This window comes from Tachyglossus aculeatus, chromosome 4 (assembly GCF_015852505.1).
Source record: "Tachyglossus aculeatus isolate mTacAcu1 chromosome 4, mTacAcu1.pri, whole genome shotgun sequence".
NCBI lineage: Eukaryota > Metazoa > Chordata > Mammalia > Monotremata > Tachyglossidae > Tachyglossus > Tachyglossus aculeatus.
Window position 1 is genome coordinate 99,152,395 of NC_052069.1, and position 18,779 is coordinate 99,171,173.

General features: G+C 43.4%; 1 protein-coding gene across 1 annotated transcript in view; it reads left to right on the forward strand.

Moving 5' to 3' along the window:
- The window catches only part of SNX16 (sorting nexin 16), a 51,240-nt gene extending 41,588 nt beyond the window's left edge, over positions 1 to 9,652 (forward strand). Inside the window, exons 6-8 of the mRNA XM_038745837.1 lie at positions 2,833 to 2,969; positions 5,845 to 5,961; positions 8,059 to 9,652. Of these exons, the coding sequence (XP_038601765.1) occupies positions 2,833 to 2,969; positions 5,845 to 5,961; positions 8,059 to 8,164 (360 nt within the window). The 3' untranslated portion in view covers positions 8,165 to 9,652. The remainder of the gene's footprint in view (positions 1 to 2,832; positions 2,970 to 5,844; positions 5,962 to 8,058) is intronic.
- The last annotated feature ends 9,127 nt before the right edge of the window (positions 9,653 to 18,779 follow it).

Consider the following 18,779-nt stretch of genomic DNA (forward strand, 5'->3'; position numbering starts at 1 on the left):
TATCAGAATATTCATGCATTCATTCAATCGTATTTTTTGAGCGCTTACGGTGTGCAGAGCACTGTACTAAGCACTTGGGAAGTACAAGTTGGCAACATATAAAGACGGTCCCTACCCAACAACGGGCTATGTTACATAAGTGTTGAGGGTGGTGCGGACATCAGGTGCTTAAGGAGTACAGATCCAAGTGCATAGGCATTGCAGAAGGGAGAGGGAGTAGGAGAAAAGAGGGCTTAGTGCAAGGAAGGTGTTTTGGAAGAGATGTGAGTTTTAGTAAGGCTTTGAAGGTGGGGAGAGTGGATACGAAGTGGGAGGGAGTCTCGGATCCAAGGGAGGATGTGGGCAACAGTTGGCGGGCAGTGAGAAAGACAAGCTCGAGGTACAGTGAGTAGTTGGGCACTGGAGAAATGAAGCGTGCAAATTGTGTTGATAGATCAGCAAGATAAGGTAGGTGGGGGAGAGCTGAGTGAGTGCCTTAAAGCTGATAATAAAGAGTTTCCATTTGAGTCAGAGGTGGATGGGCAGTCATTGGCGATTTCTGAGGAGTGGGGAGATACGGACTGAACAGTTTTTCAGAAAAATGACCCCGGGCAGCAAAGTGAAGTTTGGACTGGCGAGGGGGAGACAAGAGGCAGGAAGGTCAGTGAGTGGGCAGGTCAGGATACAATAAATGCTTGGATTAATGAGGTAGCCATTTGGATGGAGAGAAAAGAGCAGATTCCAGAGATGATGTATTTTGGTATTTATTAAAAACTTTCGGTGTGTCAAAGCTCTGCTGAGTGGGGTAGATCGAAAACAGTTGAATCAGACACAGTTCCTGTCCCACACGGGGCTGAAAATCTGAGGGAAGAAGAGGATTTTACAGACTGAGAAACTGAAACACAGAGAAGTGACTTGTCCATGGCACCGCAACATACTGTTGACAGAGCTGGGATTAGAACCCTGGTCTCCTAACTCCAGAATCATGCTCTTTTCCTTAGGCTATGCTGCCTCTATCTTTATCTTATTTTGCCTGCTATACTGTGCTTTAAAATACCCCCGAGAGTTTGCATTATAATTTGAGGACTGATTTAGTTCACGCTTCCCCCCCCTTTCAGTTAAATATTAGATAAGGGTATCTGATTATCATTAGATATCATGATGGGTCAACTCCATGGGGATTTTGTGAGAATAAACTTGTGATCACTGCTCTAGTATTGGAAAAATTGTTCCTTGAGCAAGTTTAAAGTCAGGTTATCCTCCCCGATACTTGACTTCGTAGTTATGATCACCAGTTTATTTCCAGTAGTCTGTTTAAATTTTCTATACTGTAGTGAGTTTAAAGCACATCAGATGGAAATTCTCAAGGAGTCTATAGGTGCCGGTTCTTTTGTTGGGAGTGTGGTGGGTAAGAAACAATCCCCTGACCAGATTCTATGAAAAACTGTATCTGGGACAGCAGCTCCCTTGGGCTCACTGGCTAGGATCGGTGCTGTGCAGTAGTAATCCCCTGGGATGGAATACTTTGTAGCAAAAGTCTTGTGGGGGAGGTGGGGAGGGAAGACAAGAGAGAGAGAGAGATTTTAGCTCTCAAGAGAGCACTTGAGTCTTGAGAGGACATAACTGCCAAGTCTGTTTGCCTGCAAAGCCAAAGAACCTAGTGGGCTTGGCCACAAACGTTCCTGATACTTCAGGGTCTAGCCAAAGAGCAGTGGTGCAGCCATGAGCCAAGGAATTTACGAATGCCTCGGATTTGTCCATTGTAAAAATGTTTGCAATGTCTTTCAAGTACCCTAGTTCTCCTCTCACCTCGGGGGAGTACATTCTTGACAAAGCCCCTATTAAAGAAAACTCACAGCGTGTGCATGTCTCACTACACCAGGCAGATGCTCACACCCATTCCTCCCAGCATTGCGTTATGTTCTGTCCAGGCTCAGGTTGTTGGGAGAACACCCCATAATTCCCTAAGAGCAGTCTATCCAAACATGCTTTGTTGGAAGAAATGAATGCGTTCAAAAGAAAGCAAGAATTGAAAATAGAAAGGAGTTCATTAAAAGAACATATTTTAAGTAGTATTTTGTTTCAGGAACCAAATGTTTTCTTTGAAATAATGAATAGAGGGTGCTCTGAAACACTAGAGTGTGCTTTTTAAATGGTATCTTGGGGGGTGTTATGTTCAAGTCTTGGTTCGAGTCATCCTGGAAGACTAGACTTGTTATCTCAGGAGAGTTTGGGGCTGTAATGCTGACCCTAATGCATCTTATGACCCCCATCCTGGGACACATATGGGCGATGTTTGAGGGAGAGCAGCAGTGTATCAGTAATTCCAAAAGCATCATTGATCATATATGGTGCGCTTAATTCCCAGCTCAACATCATCATCATCATCATCAATCGTATTTATTGAGCGCTTACTATGTGCAGAGCACTGTACTAAGCGCTTGGGAAGTACAAATTGGCAACATGTAGAGACAGTCCCTACCCAACAGTGGGCTCACAGTCTAAAAGGGGGAGACAGAGAACAAAACCAAACATACTAACAAAATAAAATAAATAGAATAGATATGTACAAATAAAATAGAGTAATAAATATGTACAAACATATGTACATATATACAGGTGCTGTGGGGAGGGGAAGGAGGTAAGAAGGGGGGGATGGAGAGGGGGACGAGGGGGAGAGGAAGGAAGGGACCAACACCAAATAACACAGTCAAGTTTCCCATATTTGCATAGTATGTTTCCCTACAACTTCACCAATTCATGGGCTTTTCCAAACTACTGCAATGGCTTACTCATGTCTTTCAAAATCCTGATGGGAAAAATTAAATAATTTCCATTTGCTCTGTTCTTTAGGCTTTTTGTGAAACCCTCGAAGAAACTAACTATCGTTTGCAAAAGGAACTACTTGAAAAGCAAAGGGAAGTGGAATCCCTGAAGAAATTACTGAATGAAAAACAACTTCACATAGATACTATGGAGAACAGAATGAGGTAGGTCATGACTCTTTGAAGCTTTTCTGTTTTGCCTTAACTGATTGATCTAGTCACCCTAAACAAACTTCCCCTGTAATGATTAATGTCATGTATGCTCTTAGGAGACAAAGAAAGATGAATGTCTGATTCTGTAAATCTTACTTTCATTTGATTATTCACATTATTCTCTATTTGTACTACATGTTTGACTTTTGAAGAAGCGTAAAAGCTTTTGTAGTTAGTTATCACGGTAATTAATCTGGAATTAAACTATTTGATGTTTTGCACAAGCCCACATTATAGGACTATTCTGAACCTTGCAAGTTTTTCTCCATAAGATGAATTAATGAATACACTTTTCATGTGTATTCACACTTTTAGACTGTGAGCCCACTGTTGGGTAGGGACTGTCTCTATGTGTTGCCAATTTGTACTTCCCAAGCGCTTAGTACAGTGCTCTGCACATAGTAAGCGCTCAATAAATACGATTGATTGATTGATTGATTGATTGAATAGCTCCCTCCCTGATGATGATGGTATTTGTTAAGCATTAACTATGTGTCAACTGTGCTGTGGTAGATACAGGCTAATCAGGTTGGACATAGTCCCTGTCCCCCATGGGGCTCACAGTCTTAATCCCCATTTGACAGATGAGGTAACTGAGGCCCAGGGAAGTGAAGTGACTTGCCTGAAGTCACACAGCAGACAAGCGGCAGAGCTGGGACTAGAACTCAGGTTCTTCTGACTCCCCAGGTCCATGCTCGAGGCCATGCTACTCCCTGTACCCCCTCCCCCTCTTTCATTCTACTTGACTTCATTATGCAGTGTTTGAGTAGAACCATCTTACATGTAGACCTTTCAGAAATTTATAGGTAATGCAACAAATAATAGATATAAAAAATCAAAGGTTACCATGACATGCCTTAATTTAGTGCTTTACCCACCCTGATGCTGAAGCAGGCATCCCATGTATATACAGGATAATCAGGCTGGACCCAGCCCCTGTTCCTCATTGGACTCAGTCTAAGTAGGAGAGAGACCTTGTATTTAATCTTCATTTTACAGATAAAGAAACAGGCATAGAGAAGTTAAATGACTTGCCCAAGGTCACAGACCAGGTAAGTAGTAGAACTGGGATTAGAATCCAGGTCTTCTGACCCCTGGGCATATGCTCTTTCCATTAGGCCACAGTACTTCCACCACTGATCTACAGTATAAACTTGGGCAAATCACTTCAGGCCCATTTTACAGGGGGTACAACTGAAGCACAGAGAGGGGCTGTCTTTGGCCCCCTCTTCCTCACAGGGATAAGAGGTAAATGAAAGGTTATCTGAACGAAGATTTGATTTATTAGGAGGAGATACTTAATAAATCCCAAGATGTATTTTCTTCACCCCTCATATTAAACTCAGTAGATCATTAGCTCATAGTTTTGACTCCCACTCACACTGCTCTTGCAGTAATTTATGAATAGATTGCATTTCTGAACTAATAGTACAGACCAGCCAGACTCCAATGTGGCTAACCACCATTTGGCGTACGTAATAGTACTGCTAGAAACCCATAGGGTTTTCACTGTATTTATTCCTGGACTGAGGTGGACCGTCCTTGTCCCCAGCAGGACCATTTCTTGTAATGCCATAAGGAGGAAAGGGTTTAATGTGCACCAACTTGGAGTCAGTAGCCCTGCAGGTGATTTTCCCAAATTTCTCTTGTTCTATGCATTTTCTGCAGCTTCCCATTTCCCGCACCAAACATCCACATACACCATCTCTCTTGTGCTCTGAGCCCTCTATCGTGCCCTTGCCTCGCAACAAGAGACAATGGTGAAGGATGCAGAGGGCCTGGGTTCTTATCCCTGCTCTGCCACTTGTCTGCCGTGTGACCTTGGACAAGTCACTTCACTTCTCTATGCCTCAGTTACCTCATCTGTAAAAGGGGAATTAAAACCGTGAGCTCCATGGGGGACACGGACTGTGTCCAACTTGAATTATCTTGTACCTACCCCACCACACAATACAGTGTCTGGCACATGGTAAGCGCTTAACAAATACTTAGAAAAACAAAAAAGTAAGGAACCTTAGATTCCCAGAGCCATCAGACAGGCAACCTCTCTTTAGGCCCTCAGAAATTGCAAAGAAGATAGAACAGACTTCTTGCCTTGTTCTCCCAGTGAGATGAAAATGTCACACAGTTCAGCAGCTGGCAATATATCCAATTCTGAATGGACAGTACAAGCAATACTGTAGGTACCAGCAGTTATTCACTTATTTATTGAACACATGTACGTCTGGGGCACTGTACTAAACATTGAGCAAAGATACAAGGAGGATAATTTGCTCAGACACTGCCCCTGGACCCCAGGGGGCTCGCAGTGTTAGACTAATGATGATCACACAGGCAAAAAAAAAAACAAAGTTGGGCAAAACAGAGTAAGAAAACAAGGTAAAAAATAAGAGCTGTGATACACTGACAGGTATATAGGGCAATTTATAGGTTTCTCACCACCCCAGAATCCAAGAGTTGCAACCTTCCAGCTGTTGGGATGGCGTCCCCACAGCTGCCTTTCTGCCAGCCTTGCTGGAGCAGGACCTTAAGGTGCCAGAGGGCAGTGGCATCTCCTGCACCCACCGTGGCGCTCAGCTACTGTTCTCTAAGGAGAAAAATGGGTGACAGCGAGGCGGATTGCAGAGATTGCACATGCTTCCATTGGTGCTGATGTCCTCAGACTCCAGCTGGCCACTCAGTCCATTTGGTTGGCAAGACTGATGGATCCCTATACCAACCGAGCTGGTCACGTTCAGGATACCCTGTCTACTTCAGTTACTTGAGTCGTTTGCCATGTATCTTTTTTGGAGAGCTGCTTTTGATGATCGACCTGTTGTTCTTATAGGTTTTTATCTATAGAACCTATGGGCACACTTAGGATTTCAGGAGGCAGTGAGTGCTTCAGAGGTGTGGAGTCCCCTTCAGTGGAAGCCGGTCGTAGTACTCTGGATGAAGTAAACAGGTAGGAAAATTAAAGATAACTTAATATTGTTTCTATGAATTTTAAACTGTTTCTCTCAGGAGAATTGTATAGTTTTAATCAGGGATTAGTACCCCGAGGACTGAAAGATTCAGGGAGGGAGGAAGGCCAAGATCTCCATTATGTGGGCTGCAGTTCTCCTGTCCTCTTCATTAACAATATTGATTGAACATTTGTGAACAGAGATCCATACAGGATATTTCCAGGCAGTTCTGAAAGACACACATTCCAGCCTCTTGAAGGGTTTACAGTGTAAAATTAAGGATTGAGGGTGGGCATAAATCTACAGAAGAGTAAAGGCAAGTGATATAGATATTATACAGTAGGTCATGACTGGGGTTGGGGATCAATCAAGAAGGGCTTTGAAGAATAGGTTTTGTTAAGGGCTTTAAGGAGGAAAGTGACATGATTCAGAGTGGCAGAAGCTGAATGGAGTGAGAGTTAAAAGCCGGGGAGGAAAGGCGAATGGCAGCGGGTCAGAAACAGGAGAATCGATGTTGTGCTCTAACCAGTGTTTTAGAGAGATGATGTGTGCAGTGGATTTAAGAAGGGCTTAAGTTGAGGTGGAGAGAGCCTGAGAGTAGGAAGAACAGGAAGGAGGCTGTTACAGTAGACCAACCAGATGAGTGTGTAACAAGGTAGAAAGGATGGGACAGATCCATGAAAAACTGTAGGGAAGTGGCAGAACGTTTTGAGAGAGGGAATGATAACATGAAGATAAGGAAGAGGGAAAAACAACAGTTTAGGAGGGAAGTTGGTGGGCCATTCAGGTGGAGATGACTTATTCAGTCCCTTCCTCATATTATGCTCTTAAAATGTACACCTAGTTCAATGCTTTGTGCATAGAAGGTACTCCATGAATACCATTGATTGATAGGATTCAAAAGCAGGAGGAAATACAAATTGTAGAGCAGATGAAGTCAGGCCAAGATTGGGAGATGACATTTTGGGCCAAATGCAGCCCATGACCCACAGGTTTCCTCATCCATTAACAAAGTGGAGAGCGCACAGGGGAGATTATTTGATCTATTCCCCCTATGAGGTGTACACCAAAAGTACCCTGACATACATTCAAGGCCTGGAGAACAAACCAAAAGCAAATGACAGAAATTACAGCCTGTGGAATTTAGGATAAGATTGTTAAACACTTGAATGGATTCTTACAGAAGATTGCTCTTCTGAAACGCTTTAAACATGTGTTAACTCTTCTATAGCTTGACTGGTGCTCCTGACTAAATTCGTAAGTCACTCAACAGCTTCATGCCTCAGTTTCCCTATTTGAAAAAAGGGTTTGAGTATTTGGCCCGAGTCTGTGACGATAGGTTATACACTGAAAAGTCTGGTGAGCTCAGTAGGAAGTGTGCTATTTATTGTTCCAAGAAAATATGAATACCCTATGGGCAACTTACTAAGTAGCAATTGATTAAAAGTCAGAAGAGAGAAATTGTCTTGGTGGTAAGGATAGTTAAGAACTCATTGTACACTGCTAAATGGTGTGCACAAAAGTTGGTTTTACCTCAGAGTGCCTAAAGTTGATCCAGGGAATGGCTTACTTGTCTGGCAGTATCTGATTTACCATTTCTGGGGAAATATAACAGTTACATATGCAGGAATGAGAGACTGAAGTTCTTTCATGTGTGGTTAATAACTTTTGTTCTTTTCATTCAATCGTATTTATTGAGCGCTTACTGTGTGCAGAGCACTGTACTAAGCGCTTGGGAAGTCCAAGTTGGCAACTTATAGAGACGGTCCCTACCCAACAACGGACTCACAGTCTAGAAGCGGGGGACAGGCAACAAAACGAAATATATTAACAAAATAAAATAAATAGAATAGCAAATACGTACAAGTAGAATAGAGTAATAAACCTGTACAAACATATATACAGGTGCTGTGGGGAGGGGATGGGGAGGGGGAGAGGAAGGAGGGGGCTCAGTCTGGGAAGGCCTCCTGGAGGAGGTGAGCTCTCAGTAGGGCTTTGAAGGGAATCATAGTTCTTTTTAGGGGGAGGTGTGGAGAAAGGTTAAGTTTTGTTAATCAAGCGTGTTTGTTGAAAAACATATCCATCCCTTCTTTCAGCTCTGGCAAGAAAATTGACATCGCAGACTGGAATGCCTGTGAGTCCCAAACCTCTGTACCAGAGGTGGAAGTAGCTGAAGTGGCATATACTGTCGAAGAACAGTAATACAGCAGTAGCTACCACCATTGAGGTTTCAGTGGGTTTGGAATGGACTATACGTGGTGGTAAATGTCCTCTTCACACAGGATAGGAGCTATAAAGCATTTAAGGCAAGTTGAAGAATGCACATGTGACTGTTTACAGAAACCAACTTAAATTATTGGCATAGAAAAGGGGTTCCGTGCTGCTCTGTTTTACCCGGCCTTAAAAAATGAACATTTTCAGCAGTGTAACTAGGAATAGATTCTGAAATAGAAATTAAGGATGGGAGGGTTGTGTTCTTGCAAAGCCTCACGTTCAGGAAGGCTGGTGCTGTGATGCTCAGCCACTGCAGCACCTCGCTCAGGCACACAAGCAGCTTTGTCAGTAATGCTGCAGGTTGAGCCCAAGCAGGACTGGTGGTCTCAGAGTAACCTTCCCTGCTTCCTGGCTCACGTCCTAGCCAAACTGCATACTGAAAACAGACGGCATGGCAGAACTGAGTTCTGAAAGCTTTATGCTACAGCTGTAATAACCAATCACACTAGGTGGGTCAAATGGAAGGATATGGTGATGCTTTTCTGTATTTAAAGCATGCTTATATATACACCTGTCTAAGTTTAGATCCAGGTTATCTTTACTGCAAAGACCGAGTCTTCTTTTCATAATTGGTTACTGGTCACTTCTAAAACCCAAAAATGAAAATGGCTTCTGGAATTTTATTCCAAAAGAAAGGGAAATATTCAGTATAGATGTAAAGTGTTTGACAAGAGTTATAACTGGGTCTGGTGTATGTTTCTCAAATTTAGAAAAATTCCTGGGTATGCAGTAGCATTAAAGGCCCTCCCCCTCAAGTCTGTGATCTGTGTAATTCTTTTACATGTGATATTTGCTTTCAGATCATTTAAACTCTTGAGTAAGCAAAATCTGCCTGTACCCAAAACACTACCTCTTACTTTGCTAATTCAGACAGTCTGTTGAGAATTTATTCTAGATGTGTAGATTGTAATTCACTGAAAAACAGTAAAAAAAAAAAAGCCATACTCTACTTCAGAGTTGATAACTAGGTGGAATTTAGTTACATTTTTGTTTCAAAAGAGGCATGAAGGTATTACTCCAATGCTATAGCCTGTTTTTCAAAAATGTATTTAGCCAGGTGATGCACTTTATAAATCTCGTGCCAAGTTTAATTGGCAGTTTGTTTAGTGAGTGGAGTTATGTGGAAAAGGATTATATAGTGCCTTTTATATTTTACTTATTACAGAAGCCTCGCGGTTCTGTGGATCAGCTTTATGGTACCTATTCCAATGTATTTCTAGCTTTGCACTTAGTTACTGCAAGTGCCTTGCTTGGTTTGTGAAAGAAACTTGGTTTTTTTTTTTCCGTTCCTACTACTTTGCTTGTTACTGTGATAATACAGTTTAGCCATGCTGATGTTTTTAAAGCTTACTTTGTATCTGGGGCTGATTGAGGAACTGAATGACATTTTTTGAGGAAATAAAGCCATGGACATTGTTTAGTTTTTGGTTTTTCTTACCTTGGTATGTTGCTGTGGATTGCCCGCTAAAATTCTGTGCTTCTCGTGTTTCCCCTCAATAGTAGAACAGTCAGCTTTTACTCTAAAATCTATTCTCCTTTTAACCTGTAATACCAAAAATATGAGTCTTTGTGAAAACAAATTGCTACATTCCCACTTAGAGGACATCTCAGAAAGAAACATTTACTGGGCTTGTACTAAGAAGAAAATCAAAAAAGCTGGTCATCTGCCTTTCACTGGTTGCAGGAGAGTCAAGAAAGGGGATATAACAAAGGTGAGAGAATTTTCAGTCACCTAAAATGCAGTGCTTTTTGCCAAATCCATGTAATTATTTGCATCTTTAAAAGCAAGGTGAGACTGCATTTCCTCTTTTTGCCGCCTTAAAATGCCCCATATAAAGTTTGCTAGGAACCAGGTTTCTGGGCCAGCTCACTAGACAAACCACTATTGTTTTGTTTAGAATTTTTCCATTTTGCCTACGGTGTCATTTTTTTTTTTCAACTGGTTCTGTGTACTTGCTAAATTCCTATTTTCCACCCAGCAGTAGACATTTTACGAAGCATTTAAATGTGTGGGGTTGGGCTGGTGACTTACCTGTGTTTCTTCCTCTAAGGATTATAGGATCATCATTATTGTAAACGAAATGAAATTTTAGTGCCGCACCTCAAAGATGTAGAGGGAGTACCTATTAGATTTCCTGTTATGCTTGATGTTGTTGATACATTTTAAATCTTGATCAGTGCAGTGCACTTCCCAATATTAATAAAGAAGTTTTATGAAGTTTAAAATATGGGTTTGTGGATGAGTTCTTGTAATTGGCATCTTCCTGAGAACTCAGAGCAATATGTAATACTTGTTGATATGTGATTGTCCAAATCCACCTGTTGCCATACCTTGTCATTTGAGAGGCTTTCAAGACTTGGAAACCGAGGTTGGGAATGTATGGATTTCTGAAAACCAACCTCCTCCCCCAAACGTTCAAACTGCCTTTGGCACAGGATCCCTTTCCTAGAATATTAGAGAAGAGGATTTTAGTCTCCAGTTGGAATTAAGTATATCCTATGAAAAATAAACTGAAGCACCGTGAAAGGGGTTACTTTCACTCAGAGTTTTCACTGGTTTAACTCCTCTTTTCCTCAATCTAATCTTGAAAAGCTCATCTATTTCTATTCCCATTCTGGTGACGTGTTCCCTTTTGAAAACCTTCACACCGTATCACACTCTCGGGAAAAGTCGTTAGCACTTAGTCTGTTTTCCGTGTCCTCACCACAATGCTTGGAGGAAAGGCCTTTGGGATTGGACTGGCAACAGGTGATATTAGAAACACCTGCTACTGACAAATCCCAGAATACCTCAATTTCCAGTAAGTAGGAGGTTGGGGAAAAAGAAAAAGCAGAAAATTGGCAATGGATCACCATCTGAAAAGCATTGCTAGTTAGCCAACTGGTGATATTTCAGTTCCTTGTGATAAAATGTCCCCTTGCAATGACAGATAAGCCTCAATCCTGAGCCTTCAGGACCAAGGATCTGGGCAGAGGGGTTGATTCTAGAGCTAGTGGCTTGTGCAGCACCACAAGCATACTGTCATTCCTGCCAGTATATTTTTTTTTTACCCTTACTAAAGACCCTCAAGCCCAAAAGACTGTCTGTCCAGTCCTAAAGGAAATGTTGAACCAGACTGCATGCTCTAAAAGGTAGGAGGCTTGTGTGGGTCTCAGAGCACTCAGCCACGAGGAAACCTTGAGGAAGCCACAACTTGTTCACTCTCTTCCCTTCTTTACCTCAAACCAAAACACCTATATTTAGAGTTGTTCTGTTTGTAAGTACTACTTAATGGTTATTTCATGTAGCTTGAAAAAAGATCAGTTCTAAAGTAGGAAATGCCCTACTTAAGTACAATTGCTGGGGGGGAAGTTAGCTTCCAGGACTAATTCAATCATATTTATTGAGCGCTTACTTTGTGCAGAGCACTGTACTAAGCGCTTGGGAAGTACAAGTTGGCAACATATAGAGACGGTCCCTACCCAACAGCAGGCTCACAGTCTAGAAGACTAATGCAAAACCCAAAGACATCTAACAGTATAACTCCAAAAGGGGCCATTGTCTCATCTCTCTTGTTAATGAATGGAGCCTGTGACCCAGAAAAAAAGGTTATGGTAAGTCACTGAAATACAGTCATAGGCCCAGGTGCTCATTTGGATAATTGGTGTTCTTAAGTGTGAGCAATTCATTGTCCCTAGAGTTTGATGTGTTTTTTCCTTCCCTTCAAGTGAAGAACTAGATTTCAATGTTCCTGTTCTCCATTTCAAGAAATGATCAACAGTATTCAATTTCTAAATTCAAACCCAGCTTTGACACTATGAAACTAACTCCCAGGGTGTGGACAGCTTACCTGAGGGCCAGGTGGAGTCACCAGGGTTGGTCGCATATCTTCTTATTTCTGAAAGGTTAAGGGCATTGGTTAGTGCACTTAACAGTCTTCTATTACAGTACCTCTCTGACTATAGCATACAGTAAGATATTCCTCCTCTGAGAATACAACTCTGGGTAATTTTGGTAAAAACAGAGCATCCCATCTGTAACACTGTTCATTGGGGGGGGGGGAAAAAAATTCCAATTTAACATTTTGACTTGCACTAATTGGCTTTGAAAACTGGCTTAAGTTTGAGGACTACTTGCAATACAGTTTGAATGCCAGCTGTGAACCCAAAATTCAGATAGGGTGGCTCCTGTCACAAGGAAGGGTCTGGAACTCAGAGGACCTGGGTTCTAATTCCAGCTCTGCCACCTGTCTGCTGTGTGACCTTGGGTAAGTCACTTACCTTCTCTGTGCCTCCGTTACCTCATCTATAAAATGGGTCCAACCTGATTATCTCGTATTTGCCCAGTGCCTAGCATATAAGAAGCACTTAAATACCATTAAAAAGAAATGTGACCACTAAGGAGCTCAACAAGCTGTGCAGCAGAGAGAAGAATAAAGCAGGCCACCATCCTCTACACCTCTCCCTCCACTCCCCGCAGCTTCCAGGGCATGGCTGGTGCTGAAGCGTGTCAGGCAAGCGACACCAGGAAGCAAGAAGTGAAAAGTCTGATCAAATCCATTCAAGTATGAAATTCCCTTTCTAAAACAGCTTTATTGGTTTTAGTGAGTATTCCCTATTAAAAGGAGTGGTTAAAACTGAACCCCTCATTCAAACAATCTGAAAATAGAAAACACTCTTCATGATCAAATTTCTCTGTGGGACTTTTTCCCCCTGGCTGATTCTCATCTTTCAACCACAAGAGAGACACAGTATTGAGCTATCCTCTCACAGTCTTTAAAAAACAATTACCTCAATAACTGCTTCCTTGGTGATGGTGTTTCTTCATTCTGTGTGGCAGATACTAAACATTCACCGTATTTCAGCACGCTGCTCCAAAGCCAGTGGTAATCTCAGAGCTTTTGTCTTGCCTATTCCAAGGGCAATAATAATTGTCAGGCAGTCGTATGTACTGTATACAGAGCACTGTAATAAACGGTTGGCAGAGTACAAACAGCCATAATCCCTGCCACAATGAGTTTACAGTCAAAATGAGGAGGCAGACATTAACAGAAATAAATCACTAATATGTACTTAAGTGCTGTGGGGCTGGGAGGGGAGATGAATAAAGGCAGCAGCAAGTCAGTGTGATGCAGAAGAGAGAAGAGGAAAGGAGGGCTTAATCAGGGAAGGCATCTTGGAAGAGATGGCTTTGAATAAGCCAATAAGGCTTTGAAATGGGGGAGAGCAATTGTCTGTCAGATGAGGAGGGAGGGTGTTCCAGGCCAGAGGCAGGTCGTGATAGTTAAGTGCTCACCTATTTCTCACTGAAGCCACTCTAAAAGTGCAAGCTACTGTCAGACTACTCCATAGGAGAGGTAGGTCCTAGGTGCCTTTCCTTTCCCCCGCAACTTCCAATTTAGGCTTTGCAGCATCCCACCCTTACAAATCCCTAGGCAGTAGGGGGAGGAACGTAGGGGCGGCATTCACTGGCAGGTTGTCAAGCTGGGCGTGGGCCCTTGGACTCAGCCTCTTGTGCTGCTCACGGTAAAAGGCTGTAAAACACCTCCCTCCACTTACCTTTTCTGTTGGCATCAGTTAAGTGCACTACTTAGAGGGTGGGACTTAAACCATCTACTGGCATGAGGAAGAACTAGAAAATTTAATCATCATCATCATCATCAATTGTATTTATTGAGCGCTTACTGTGTGCAGAGCACTGTACTAAGCGCTTGGGAAGTACAAGTCGGCAACATATAGAGACAGTCCCTACCCAACAGTGGGCTCACAGTCTAGAAGACGGGAGACAGAGAACAAAACCAAACATAGTAACAAAATTAAATAAATAGAATAGATATGTACAAGTAAGATAAATAGAGTAATAAATATCTACAAACATATATACATATATACAGGTGCTGTGGGGAAGGGAAGGAGGTAAGATGGGGGGATGGAGTGGGGGAGAGGAAGGAAGGGGCTCAGTGTGGGAAGGCCTCCTGGAGGAGGTGAGCTCTCAGTAGGGCCTTGAAGGGAGGACGAGAGCTAGCTTGGCGGAGGGGCAGAGAGAGGGCATTCCAGGCCCGGGGGTCGATGGCGGGACAGGCGATCAATCAATCGTATTTATTGGGCGCTTACTGTGTGCAGAGCACTGGACTAAGCGCTTGGGAAGTACAAGATCATCATCATCAATCGTATTTATTGAGCGCTCACTGTGTGCAGAGCACTGTACTAAGCGCTTGGGAAGTACAAATGGGCAACACACAGAGACAGTCCCAAAAGCTTATAATTGTTATGTACAATCTGTTAAGTACAATACTCACCTGTGCTGGGCAGCAGCAGCATGGGAGAGACTCGAGGGCAGAGACTCAGGTCCGCTGCGCAGAAGGAGGCAATGGTAAATCACTTCCATATTTTTACCATGAATACTCTCTGGATACACTACCAGAGTGGGTAGAGACTGTCTCCATATGTTGCCAACTTGTACTTCCCAAGCGCTTAGTACAGTGCTCTGCACACAGTAAGCACTCAATAAATACGATTGATGATGATGATGATGATTGCAGATGGACGTGGGGTGTTCTGGGAGAGACGTGTCCATGGCGTCGCTATGGGTCGGACACAACTCGACAGCATAAGACAACAACAACAAATACTAAGGAAAGTACAAAATACTAAAACAGAGAGATCTGTGAGCTTCAATTCAAAGCTGAACCCGTTGATGCTGAAGTTTTCTTGTGTACATATCTATTCTATTTATTTTATTTTGTTAATATGTTTGGTTTTGTTCTCTGTCTCCCCCTTCTAGACTGTGAGCCCACTGTTGGGTAGGGACTGTATATGTTGCCAACTTGTACTTCCCAAGCGCTTAGTACGGTGCTCTGCACACAGTAAGCGCTCAATAAATACGATTGGCTGAAAAAACATGGGTGACTGACAGGTTTGTGCAGATACAGTGGTTTTCTTACAGGTCTAACAGGAAAATAATCACCCACCTGGACAGCACCAAAGAGGGTCTGTACGGCAAACAGCTCAAGAAAATAACCAACCCACTATTTTCTTGCATGCACTGTTGCTAATGTCAGAAGCGCAATCTTGACCTGACCCAGGAATGGCAGTGCGGTTCTTGGCTGTACATTTTTCCTCAGCAATTGGAACAGAAAAGAAGGTTTATTCCTTTGAGTTGAAGAGACCCCAGCCACCTCCTGGGCCCCTCATGGACTCATTAAGCACCTCCTACGCCACCCCCATGCTTTCTGACTGGAGGAAAAAAAAAAAAACACAGAAAACAAAGTATGATGCTGCCTCCAATCAATCGTATTTATTGAGCATTTACTGTGTGCAGAGCACTGTACTAAGCGTTTGGGAAGTACAAGTTGGCAAAATATAGAGACAGTCCCTACCCAACAGTGGGCTCACAGTCTAAAAGTTCCACCAGGACACGTCATACATTTGAAAACAAGAAACAGACATACCATGAATTTAAATGAAAAATGCAGTCTCCCAGCCACATGGGAGAGGAGGATCAGCTCACAAGTAAAGAGACCCCTGGGAATGAATAAGAGTGACAAATGACCCTTAGGGAACTCGCACTTGCATCTCCTCTGGCCACTGTCTCCTACTAAGTTTGCCCCCACCCAAGAGTGGAACTTCTAGGGGCCCCGACAGCTATTTATCGGATTGTAGAACAAGCAGATTAAAATGGGGGCACGTTCCCTAATGGGAAATGCCCAGTCTGGTTCATGTTTCTGTACAAAATACAGTTTACATACTTAGAAGTCTAATTAATGAGCCCCAACTAATAATCAATAGCCCTTTAAAGGAGCTACTGCCAGTACTGTGCGCTCACTTCGCCTACAACAAGCACAAACCTCCACCTGCCGGGCAGAAGGTTTCTCAACACCAAGCATCTTTCTGGTAAAAAAAAATGTCATTCATTCGATCATATTTATTCTATCAATCGTATTTATTGAGCGCTTACTATGTGCAGAGCACTGTACTACGCGCTTGGGAAGTCCAAGTTGGCAACATACAGAGACAGTCCCTACCCAACAGTGGGCTCACAGTCTAGAAGGGGGAGACAGACAACAAAACCAAACATATTAACAAAATAAAATAGACTAGATATGTACACACATGTACCCATAGAAAACTTCAGCATCAATGGGTTCAGCTTTGAATTGAAGCTCACAGATCTCTCTATTTGTCTTAGTACTTCTGTACTTTCCTTAGTATTTGTTGTTGTTGCCTTATGCTGTCGAGTTGTGTCCGACCCATAGCGACGCCATGGACACGTCTCTCCCAGAACGCCCCACCTCCATCTGCAATCGTTCTGGTAAGTGTATCCAGAGAGTTTTCATGGTAAAAATACTGAATTGATTTACCATTGCCTCCTTCTGCGCAGCGAACCTGAGTCTCTGCCCTCGAGTCTCTCCCATGCCGCTGCTGCCCAGCACAGGTGGGTATTGTACTTAACAGATTGCACATAATTATAAGCTTTTGGTTTTTATGACTAAATTTTCTAGTTCTTCCTATTGAGCGCCTATTGTGTACAAAGTACTGAGCTTGGGAGAGTACAATACAACCATATCCCCTGCCCACAGCGAGCTTACAGCTAGACTCAGCCCTGATGAGACTACTGGAATTGCCTAGAATACTGGCTGACCCAATGAACTCTGCCTGAAGACATATGCTCCTGGGAATTTTACTTGCCTAAAATCAATCAATCGTATTTATTGAGCGCTTACTGTGTGCAGAGCACTGTACTAAGCGCTTGGGAAGTACAAGTTGGCAACACATAGAGACAGTCCCTACCCAACAGTGGGCTCACAGTCTAAAAGTATTATTTGAACCTGATACCTGCCACTGCATCCTCAGTGTTTTGCCACCGCCCTCTCCCTCATCCTATCATCATCATCAATCGTATTTATTGAGCGCTTACTATGTGCAGAGCACTGTACTAAGCGCTTGAGAAGTACAAACTGGCAACATATACAGTCCCTACCCAACAGTGGGCTCACAGTCTAAAAGTATTATTTGAACCTGATACCTGCCACCGCATCCTCAGTTTTTTGCCACTGCCCTCTCCCTCATCCTACGTGAGCAGCTACAGTTTCACTGCCCCAAGAAAGTTCACAAGCAAGTGTGGTGTGCTCTGCTTTGAAGGGATCAGGATTCCCCTTTAATCTATTTCCTTTTCAGCTGGTTTTTGTGACTCCAGTCACCTCCCCTTGCCAAAATCTATCTTATCTCACCAGGGGCATCACCACGCTGGATGCTCCAAACCCTCTGTTACAAAACCGTCTCCTGGTTCGTGTGGACACAATCACTACAACCCCCGGGAGGTGCAGAGCATCACTTGATGCACCCAACCACCTCCCAGAGCCTTTCCAGTTACCCACTGAGGTCACCAAATCTATACCATCGTGAAAGGTGAGCCCAGAGCCAAGTGAAATCATCGTTCTCCAAATCCCACAACAGGACGAGCTTACCCTGATGCTGCGGGGAGGACGGCCCAGTCGCCACGGGGCTGCCTGTGTGAAAGGGGTGCTGCCATGCTCTGTTCTCCTCCTCCTGGCAAGGCAGATTCTGAAACGAAAACAGAGAGGGTGGTTTGGGTGACGAGTAAAAGAGCTGTGGGGCCCAGAACCCACGTCAGGACATTCTCTCTTTCTTGCCTTCCCACATTTTAGAATGCACACAATGTGGGGGAGTGAGGGAAGTTGAGGGAGTTGAATTGGAAGGGGGCTACTGATAGAGTTTATCACCTCCCTCCCTTCCCCTACTCCAATTTAAGGCAGAACATCTGCATTATTCCATCTCCTCGAGATCATCACCCATCCTTCCTCAATCCTCCCTCCAAATCTTCCTTTAAAAATCTAGTTTAGTCCCAAAACGGAAATTAATCGAAAAGATTACAAATGAATCGGGAAAGGCTTCCTGGAGGAGATGCCGTTTCCTAAAGGCTTTCGAGATGGGGAGAGCTGGATCTCTCACCTCACCGTGGCTCAGTGGAAAGAGCTCAGGCTTGGGAGTCAGAGGTCATGGGTTCTAATCCCGGCTCTGCCGCATATGTGCTGTGTGACCTTGGGCAAGTCACTTCACTTCTCTGAACCTCAATTCCCTCATCTGTGAAATGGGGATTAAGACTGTGAGCCCCACATGGGACAACCTGATCACCTTGTATCCCCCCCAGTGCTTAGAACAGTGCTTTGCACATAGTAAGCACTTAATCAATCAATCAATCGTATTTATCTTTTAGACTGTGAGCCCACTTGTTGGGTAGGGACTGTCTCTATATGTTGCCAACTTGTACTTCCCTAGCGCTTAGTACAGTGCTCTGCACACAGTAAGCGCTCAATAAATACGATTGATGATGATGATGATCTGTTAGGTACGAAGGAGGAGAGCTTGAGCAAGAGGTCAGCGGCAGGACAGACTAGAACAAGGCATTTTGAGTCGGTTGGCTTGAATGAGACAGAGTCCCATGAGGGACAGGGACTGTGTCCAACCTGATTAGCTTGTCTCAACCCCACTGCTTAGAATAGTGCTTTACACCTAGTAAGCACTTCAAATACAATATAATAAT